Raw genomic sequence first — 10,905 nt, forward strand, 5'->3', positions numbered from 1 at the left:
TCAAACTAAATTCAAATTACAAATTACAATTCAATAAATGAAATATGTGGCATGCCTTTGTCTTGCAAATAAATGTCATATCATAAAAACCAGGCATATTATTATGGAATCGAAATTGTTCAATGGAATGCTTACCTGCTTCCTCCTTAACGACGATCACACCACCCATGCGAACGCCACTGGTTGCGGCCACAAGAACGACCAGAAGAAACGCGGCAATGATGAGCTTGGATGCCATTTCTATTTCAAACCTAGAACATAATGTTAAATTCATGTTGTAAATATGGCGTGATTTCATCGCGTAATCAGCTGAACTAGTCAAGCATGTAAAATGAGTTTGCTCAAAAGTAATTTCTTGCAAAATTGCACTAATCATTTTTACATTCACTTTTTTTTACGATGCCATTTTTATACATGGCATGTCAAAATCAGTAACGAGCAAATCACAGAATATTAGGCCCTGTACACATAGTCGTCCTTTGCCTTTTGTATGTGTGTGTGTATTGGGTTTTTACAGACGTGTATCAATCAGATATGATTATTTACGTCTGGGACCGACCTTTAAACGTCACCATCCGAAAGACGTGACTCAGTTTCGAACCTGCGTCCTCGGCTGAATCAGTTTGTAACTTCCACTTTTTAGCTGGATTACAGGCGCACGCCACAACGCCTAGTTGCCTTTTCTAAGACGGTGTCGTGACTTATATGGTTGAGGGCAAGCATTGTCAATCCCATTGGCTTTTGCCATAAACATAATCAATTTAATAACAGACTAAATTAGATAATGTGTAGAATATTTTAAAACTAATTAAGTTAATTGTTAGCAGGGTGGGTGATAAGGGTGGGATGGTAGGGGATATTTGAATAGATTTTAATGCTTTTTGTTAGTGTTTTTTGTTTAATTTGATTTAATTTGATTTAGTTAGGTTAAGTACAAGTACAATGTTTTTGTGTTTTTTTTAATTACGACTTACTATTTTGTTATATCATTACTTATTATAGTATCATTATATATATATGTTGGACTCCATGGAAGAACAGAGCCATTAGGTTAATGGCTCTGAAATGGACTATCCAACCGTTTTATCATTCTATCATTGTTATATAAGTCTTTGATTTTGTTATATTGTGTTATTGTTTTTTATAATGATTTTCGGAAATAAAACAAACAAATTGTGATTGTAATAATGAATAATAACAATAAAAAACTGACAGAAACACAGAAACAAAAAAACAATACATGATTACGAAATGAACAGTGGATAGATTGATTTAAATTAGTGACATGTAGATTAGTTGAATTACATGCTGAGAATGCAAGGTTATATATATACATCGAGCGATAACATACTGGATTTTTGTTTTAAAATCTTTATTTCTTCGCTTTCCCTTTCCTACTCCTCAGAAAGCAAGATAATATCAATCATTAACCATCGAAGAACTCTCTGAAACTCTTCTGCACCATAACTGCCTGAGAATGATACATCACTCAGCATTACAACATACAAATCTGAACTGCATGTAGTTTTACCCATTCTCCGAAATTTTAAACATTCTAAAACGCTTTCAATAATTGATCTGGCATATAAACCTAATGAAAAGCACTTACCTGTTAGGTGTTGTCAAATCTAAGGAAATTATCGATGTCTGTAGGTGATCCTCTCTTAAGCTGCTATCAATGCGATTGGAGACATAATGCTTTAATGTTCTAGCTTTATAACATTTTGAGCATCATCTTGTGATCCTGTTCTACTACTAACCACGAATACAATCAGACAAAATATGGTACATGGATTTTAAATTCATGATTAAAAACTAACATATTCTATACCTTCACATTTTGTCTCAATTACATAAACATAATTTCGTTCTTGGCCGCAGACACCAACTCTTCTTCAAACACAAGTGCCATATGTTATTATTTCATTTCACATGCCATTGCGTAACATATGTTCTTTTAAAACCTTTACAGACAACTTTAATTAACTTTCAATACATCTATAATCTGTACATTTTCTCCACCATATGTGTGTGTGTATGGGTGGGGTAGAAATATACACACCGAAACTCTGGCGTGTCTCTATTATCAATATTGTCTATAAGCTTTTCTCCACCATGTGTGTGTGTGTGTGTGTGTGTGCGTGTGTGTGGGTGTGTGGGCGTGTGGTAGAAATATACTTCATGAAACTATGATGTGACTCTATCATCAATATTGTCTATAAGCTTTGAGATTGAATTTCTTTGCCGTTTCGTTGCACTGTTTATCCTGACCGTTATCACCTATCGAAGTGCATCAACCAATTTATCTGCAGTATTTGTTTATATTGCAAAGTGCCAAATGACTATTATAATTGATCTATCTAAGGTGTTTACATCAATAGTATGAACTGTGAGCTATAATTACTCGAGATTGCCAAGGAAATTGAACGACAATATCTATGATGCGCACGCCTGTTCCTTCAAACGTTCTCCAAACGTTCTCCAAATTTCAGCCTCTTTTTGATTCAATAGCTTAAATTTTCATTTTTTAAAATTTCAATTCTAATCCATAAAAACATTTGTATTTGATGTAAGTATAAACTACAGATTATATACTGTATATAGAACACAGAGAACACACACAAATTGGAAACATGTTTACAAATATACCAGAATTATAAAAAAAAAGTTAATCAATAGAAATATCTCTATATATAGGGAGAGAATTCCAAACTAATGGGCCAGTGTGTCTAAAAGTAAATAAAGAACTTGTTGATGGACATTTATCAATGAATTTATCCATAGGCTACTGTGCAAGACATGTACCATACCATACATTACCTTATTCCATCTTCTAATGTATTACTCCTTTCCACCTTTACACTTTCTGTAGACCAATGTTCATATTACTTCTGACTACAGCAGAAGAAGTAGCAGTCGTCGTCGTCGTCGTAGGAGTGGTAGTAGTAGTAGTAGTAGTAGTAGTAGTTGTAGTAGTCAGGGGCGTACGCAGGACTTTTTCGAGGGGGGGGGGTTAAAATTAAAAAATCTCGCCGAAAAAGTCGCAACGACTCAGCCAGCTGCTGAAAAAGCGGGGGGGGGGGGGGGGAATGGGGTAAGAACACTTTTTTTTTTGTCCCGGAATTTGAAAATTTGGCCGACCGATATTTCGTTCAGTTGGGGGGGGGGGGGGGGGGGGTAAGTTCACCTTTTTTGGGTCACCCTTTAGCAATTTTTTAAATTAAAAAAAAAAAAAAAAAAAAAAAATGAGGGGGGGGGGGGGTTTCCTGCAAAATATACACATTCAAACAAAATTGAGAGGGGGGGGGGGGTTCGACTCCCCCCTGCGTACACGCCTGGTAGTAGTAGTAGTAGTAGTAGTAATAGTAGTAGTAGTCAGGGGCGGATCCAGCCGGCGGCGAGGGATTGGGTGGAAGGGGGGGGGGGGGGGGAGGTTGTGAGCACTAAATACATATATATATATATTTAAAATCAACACCTCCCCTATTATTATTATTATTATTATTAACTCCCTTTCGTTGACAATCAGTCATGCATGAAATATTTGGTATATGGCTGATCTTCAACGAAACGAGTTAAGTCTTTTGTCAATACGTTTTGTTGCTACGGCAGGCAGCCAGTGAAAATATTGAAATGCAAGCAATACTTTAAACACATAGAACTTTGTTATTCCTAGCTCATTCCGAGCATATCTTACACTTAACGCAGATTTATGCCCCTCATGTTCCTATGTTATATGACCTCCACTTGCAGTCGGTACACATTCACACACGCACACACGCGCTCACACACACGTGAACACACACACACGCACGCACGCACACACATACTGTGTTTGCGAAGAGAGTTGCACATTCCACAGTGGCTGTGTGTGTTTTTTTTTTTTTTTTTTTTTTTTTGTTTGTTTGTTTGTTTGTTTGTTTTTTTTTTGGGGGGGGGGGGGGTAGTTATTTAGTATTAAGTATTTAGCGTCACCTGTGCCTTAGAGGCGAAAAGTGAACTGAATCACTGTAAACCTCGGGTCTCTCTTCCCAGTATAACTGATCGGGGGTATGCAGGTGGACCCCTACTCTTATACCCCATTCACAGTGGTTTTGAAATTTGTAGCGGCGTTGTAGCGGAGCGGCGACACCGCCATAACACCGCTAAAAATGCATTCACAGTAGAAAAGTTATCCCGCTGCAGCAGCGGGATAAATATCATGTACCCATTCACGCTGCAGCGGGTGATTTTTATTACCTCCGTAACAAACACGCACGGCACGGAAAAACGATGAGGCAAGCTTGCAAAAGGTAAACATGTCAAGTTGCTTTTTGTATCCTCGATCATATTACTTTTTAAAAAACTAGCATTTTTATTGCTTCCAGTCAGAATATTTTAATTTTTTAAAGTGTGAAATATTTTTATTTGGATAATTATAATATCTACATAATAATAAAATCAATTTGAATCCACTGGTTACTTTATTTCTATTTCACTTTATGTTCCCCATTGCTGGAGAAAAGAGGTCAGTGATAGGTAAGTAAACAAATCACACGTGTTTGTCGCGGTGTTATAGCGGAGAGCCTTCACACTGAGTAAACACCGCGACAGCAGCGGGACTGTCCCGCTGCTGTAGCTAGGCGAACCTAGCGATAGTTTGTCGCGGCGTTATCGCGAGGCGGTGTTATCCCGCGATAGTTTATAACGGGTCCGAGCCTTCACACTGAAGACAACACCGCGACAGCAGCGGGACAGTCCCGCTGCTGTCGCGGTGTTTGAGGCCACTGTGAATGGGGTATTATACGAATAACGTACAAAGGTGGTGACTCTCCTCTACACGGGGTCTCAATTTAACGTCCTATCAGAGGGACGGATTGAGTTTGTTGTTGTTGATTTGGAATGTTGTTTTCATTCTTTTTCTCTTAACAAACAAATATATAATACGTTAATGGCACAACTAGGATACAAAATAGTGGACAATTTAATTACATAAGGCTTAGTACAATATACTTATAACCTCATCAATACAATATATGAAATAAATAGCTTACAGTATATTTGATACATGTATTTCAAGTTTCAAGTTTTATTTGTTTCACATTTTACAGAAAATATAAACATACATGTACATATGAAATAAAAAAATTACAATATAATTGTAGTGTAAAAGAGCACATATCAATGATTCTCAATTCATATAATAGATTAAGTAGAATGTGAGGAACTTATTAAAAAGCAATGGTTGTATAATATAGGTTCCTGAAAAACATAAGTAATGTAGATGAAAAACAGTAGCAGTAGAGAAAGACGTAATTTAGAGGAGAGAATTTAAAACACAATGAAATAAGGACTTTTGTATACCAAATAATGCATTAACACCAATACCCAGAGTCACCCGGTTAAAATCCGGGGTCAAAATGCGTCGTCACCCGAGCAATTTAGTAAGCATAGCACAAAGCAATTTGTTTATAAACATTACAAAACCGGAACATGCATCATTAATTTATCAATTAAGATTAGCCTTGAAGAAAAAATACGGTGGGGAGGGCAAACAAATTATATTAGATGTAAGAATCTGAAAGAAAAGCACAGTAGGTCCTATTTCCACAGTGATCTTTTATTACAATTCCTTTACAATAGCCATAGGTAACTTAGGTCATACGATCATGTAGTCGTTAACAAAAAAAATTGTAACTATAATGACAATTAAAAAAAAAAGGAATAAAATGAGATGAGAGATGTATAGTCCCCTCCCCTTTTAGCTTGTCTCACACACCCCCTAACCCCTCAAAATACCTCACACAGATCCACACACACATTTTAAATTAAACATGGTGTTCAATAATACGCTGGCAGATAAGACAATCTAAAATGCAATAGATATGACCTCAGAATATATTGTTTGATTTTTTTTTTTTAATCCACAGTTTTAATCATCGACAATATCATAATTCTAGTACCTCCCTTTTCTATTTACTTTCTTGTCTGTGTATTAACCGCACAGCTAGATTTTGTATTGTTTGATAGATTGAGTGGATATCGTAGCTTGCCGTTCGTAACCGACAAGTCACCACATTCATGTAAAATTGGACGAATCAATCAATGTCAAAGAATTGATTTATGATTGGTTTATAATTAATTATTCCCATTTCAACCTCCCTGCATTCGTATCCATCACAAATGAACCATTAAAAGTTCGTTTTGATAAATTTCCTTGCCATTTCTTTTTAACTGTTTAAAACTGATAAAATGTTCAATCTGTCTTAATCAAGACAAAAGACTATATTCATTTTCTTTATGCTAGAGAGAGAGAGAGAGAATGTGTTAACTGAGAATTGTCGTGTACAACTATGAATTGCATCCTTTTCAATATTATTAAATTCTCCGCCAATAATCAAAATCTGAAATTGGTAAATCCACATGATACACCAACGCTGTCAACCTATGGAAAGATTTCAAAATGAAATTTTAATAAAAATCGAATTTAACATGCACTGTACGGCGTTAGTTGAAATCCTAAATTCTCTGTGACCGGCTTAGCACTAGTTTCTGAGGGACTGAAGTCACTGAAAATCCAGAATTTGACAGGTTCCTCGAAAAGAGGGCATGGTACATTTGATTTATACCCCCAGGGACAGATCTGCGGGGAGGGGTAGGGGGTTTAACCCCCCCTCCATTGGGCTGCCATGTGAAAATATGACGCGCATAGAAAAACGACATCATGTGTCCAGAACCATACAGTATTAGTAGATGTTAGTAAAAAACATCACCTATAGCAACAATAACAAAAATCGCCTCATTGCTACGCGGCTCGGACTTCGTGGCTCGTGGACGATGGTCCGCATCGTCATTGGGTCAACCCTCAACCCCCCCTTAGAAAAAAGCTAGATCCGCCCCTGATCCCTCATCAATGAATGGAAATATAAGAATTAAGTTATAAAGAAATACATCAGAACTCAAGTATCAATTCACACCTTTGTCCAAAATACACACAAATACACACAGTCTGTGCTTGCGAAAAGAGTTGCCCATTCCACAGTTGCTGTTTTCGTTGTTGTTGTAGGGGGGTTGATTTGGTTGTTGTAATTGACTTGGAATGTTATTTTCATTCTTTTTCTTTTAACAAACATAAATCGAATACATTAAAAATAATGCAACATAAGGCTTAATACAATTATACTTATAACCTCATCAATACAATATATAAAATTGATAGCTTATATTTAATACATGTATTAAAGCATAGTAGGTCCTACTTCCACAATGATTTCTTTTTTACATTTCCTTTATAATAGACAAAAAATACCTCTGTTATAATTAGAAAAAAAAATATCATACAATCATGAAGTCGTTAACAAATGAGAAGAACCTAAGTCGTAACTAAAATAACAATTAAAAAAAAAAGAATAAAATGAGACGAGAGATGTATGGTTCCCCTTCCCCCTTTTTTTCACAAACTCCCCTACGGATGGAACGGAGTAAGACGCGCCAATCAAGCCTGTGAAGACAAATTCAACGCAATTTTTGCACTGTTCACTTTGCAATGTTTTGTTGTGGCTAATTCACAAGGTCTCCCCAACATGTTGCCTCAAAGACCGCAGTCAGGCATATAAAGCCTCGTTCGCAACGGACATTAGTTGTTTCCAGTTATATATCTCATCGATTTTCCCGTTTTTATCCAGGTCTGTTTGAACACTCAAATATGAGATTCGCAAGTGAGGAGAAGAGGGTGACGATCCAAGTCTAGCCGATATGACCGAGAAAGCTATCAGAATTCTGCAAAAAGAAGAAAAGGGATTCTTTCTCGCTGTTGAAGGTAAATATTATGGCCCTGTTCTCTAGTATTACGTAATGACATATTTTTCATTTATTCATAAGTGAACAACATTATTGAAAATCACTTTTTGCTACTAGGGCGTTACATACCATGAGAGGAAATATAAAAGACTCAATGACTTACATAATCACGGAAAAGGGGCTCCAAAGTTTGTGAACCCTGTTCTTCTTATACCTAGCAGTCTACGAAATGTTTCTAACTTGCTCATAACAATATGTGGTGTTGAATTTCTTATTTATTTCATTTTTAACCATATTTTGTAATTCAAGTGTCGTGGTCTAGTGGATATGTCACCTGCCTGTGAATAACATCGTCCGCAGTTGAGTCACGCCGCCGCACTAATGTCCTTTGGCAAGACATTGATCTACATTTGCCACACTCGACCCAGGTAAGGTCATGGGTATCTGGCAGGAATTAATTACTTGAAATGCTAGAGCGCTATAATGGCAGCCATGCTAAAGCTGGGAAAATAATTGCGGAGCGTCAGGAGTGTGAAGTCTGACAGACATGAGCGCTATACAAGAAACCACTATTATTAAAATCTTGCTCCCTTTTCATCATGATAACAGAATTGTAAATCAAATCGTGCTTAATTTACTTTAGGCGGACGAATAGACCACGCCCATCATGCTGGTAACGCCTACAACGCCCTTGGAGACACTATAGCAATGTCAGACGCCGTTGCTAAGGCCTTGGAAATAACGGATGATGGGGATACGCTCATCATAGTTACAGCAGATCACGCCCACACCATGGGAATTGCTGGATACCCCGATAGAGGGAACCCCGTTCTTGGTAAGATTCAAGCTTACATGCATTCTACTCAATCAAAAAGTAATAACAATCCACAAGTTATGCAATATAATTATCTCATAGTTACTATACATTAGTTAAAGGACTTTAGTTATAAAATCTGTAAACCCTAGATATAACATTTTTAGAAAGGAGTCGTCCCTCGAAACTGGAAAGTTGTCTTATAAAAATGAATATAAACGCTACCCAAATCCCCATAAGAGAAGAGAGAAGGGGTTGAATAGTAATCTCACACTTTGATTTGATTGAATGATCATAAACGGTCCTGAAGAGCAGATTCCAAGCTGCATAACCAAGGTGTCAATGCGAAACCTTATCACAGCACAATGTAGATACTTCTTATTTCGGGGAAGGGATGCAATATAACCACCCCCTCTCCCATCTTCCCTGCACCTTCTACGGATTAATACCCGAATCGTATGTATTGTGCTCCTGGAGTAAATGGAAGTACATGTACGTGTATAGTTGAGTTCTAAGTGGCACAGTCCTGTCAAAATATTCGACTCATTACACCACTGCTATTCTCATTCTCTTCGCAGGGCTGTCTGGATATGATGGATCTGACAAACTACCTTACACTACGTTGGGTTATTTGAATGGTCCTGGTGGTGATGCAGTCCGAGACAGCTACATAAATACGGGGATGAGGACGATTTTCAATGACAGCATCGATACTGGTAAAAATCCTAATAGTTTCGGGAGGAACAGTGAAGTAAAACCAGTAGAAACCTTTACAAACTAGTAGCGTCTAATGGTAGGAAGACCAGTAGAGTCTAATGGTTTGAAGACCAGTAGAAACCAATATAAACCAGTAAGATATAATGGTTTGAACGTGGGTGTAAAATATAATGTCAAATTACCAGTCAGAAACGTTTACAAACCAGTAGAGTCTAATGGTTTGAGGACCAGTAGAAACCAATAGAAACCAGTAAGATCTAATGGTTTGATGCGTGTAAAAATACTAAGTCAAACTAGTATAAACCTTTGCAAACCAGTAGAGTCTAATGGTTTGAAGACCAGTAGAAACCAATAGAAACCAGTAAGATCTAATCATTTGAACATGGGTGTAAAAATCCTAAGTCAAACCAGTAGAATCATATATAAACCAGTAAGATACAATGGTTTGAACATGCGTGTAAAAATACTAGGTCAACCAGTAGAAACTTTGCAAACCGTGCAGTAGATTATAATGGTTTGAAGACCATGCAGTAGAAACCAGTAAGATCTAACGGTTTGAACATGGGTGTAAAAATATAAGTCAAACCAAGTCAGAAACCTTTACAAACCAGGAGAGTCTAATGGTTTGAAGACCAGTAGAAACCAATAAAAACCAGTAGGATCTAATGGTTTTTACATGGGTGTAAACATAAGATTAAGTCATGCTGAACGAAGGGAAATCTTAAACATCGGTATAACTGCCTTTGTTAAAGTCAACTTAAATCCATTTTTTCCATATTTGTCACATTGTTCTAATAATCAATATCCGGTATTATTGGACGTTTCTTATCCGTTTTAATTATTCCTCTTATTTTTTCTCGATCATCACAGAGAATCGAGACTACAAGCAAGAGGCCATAGTCCCACTCTCCTCCGAGACCCACGGCGGTGACGATGTCGCCATCTACGCCAGTGGACCGAGGGCACATCTTTTCCACGGAGTCCAAGAACAGAATTACATTGCTCACGTGATGCGCAACGCTGGTTGCTATGACGACACTGACATAATGAATGCTTGTTTAAACTCAGCATCATCTGTCTTCCCAAGTAGAGTTCGTGTCTCGTTTATGGTTCTTCTCTCTGCTAGAATCACTTACTTCTTTTAACCCTTTCATTTAGTTGCCCGTTCATCCAGTATCTTCTCCCGAGACAAAACTTTTTTTTCTCTCGAAAAATCTACTGCAGGGCGATTTCACTACCCTGTCGGACATCCCATAGAAATCATGTTCGGGTTACGTAATATCCAAATGATGATAGTGAAATAACTATTCTACGTAACGTACAAGGCTTATGAAATTGCCATTGGCATTGGATTTCAGGTTAGGTTTAGGGCGAGGATTCGGTACATCGGGTCCAGTGTCGGGAGAAATGGGCCTATAAGCCTTATCAGATATTTGTTTTGGTTATTGATACTGAAAACAATACTCGAACCATTCACGCTATCACTAATATTTCACTATTACATTCTCTCTCTTCCATTCTCACTTTCATTTTTTATCATTTGTTATCCCCTTTCTCTCTTGCATAAAACATCTAATTAGGAACAAAAGTGTACA

The 10,905-nt window shown here is 37.2% G+C and overlaps 1 protein-coding gene across 1 annotated transcript; it reads left to right on the forward strand.

The window, feature by feature from the left end:
- The first annotated feature begins 7,734 nt into the window (after nt 1–7,734).
- On the forward strand, nt 7,735–10,455 carry LOC584464 (intestinal-type alkaline phosphatase 1-like). Its single transcript, XM_030987710.1, has 4 exons — nt 7,735–7,798; nt 8,423–8,614; nt 9,172–9,309; nt 10,181–10,455. The coding sequence occupies exons 1-4, from the start codon at nt 7,735–7,737 to the stop codon at nt 10,453–10,455; spliced, it is 669 nt and encodes a 222-aa protein (XP_030843570.1).
- The last annotated feature ends 450 nt before the right edge of the window (nt 10,456–10,905 follow it).

This window comes from Strongylocentrotus purpuratus, unplaced genomic scaffold (genome assembly GCF_000002235.5).
Source record: "Strongylocentrotus purpuratus isolate Spur 01 unplaced genomic scaffold, Spur_5.0 spur5_scaffold_16, whole genome shotgun sequence".
Lineage (NCBI taxonomy): Eukaryota > Metazoa > Echinodermata > Echinoidea > Camarodonta > Strongylocentrotidae > Strongylocentrotus > Strongylocentrotus purpuratus.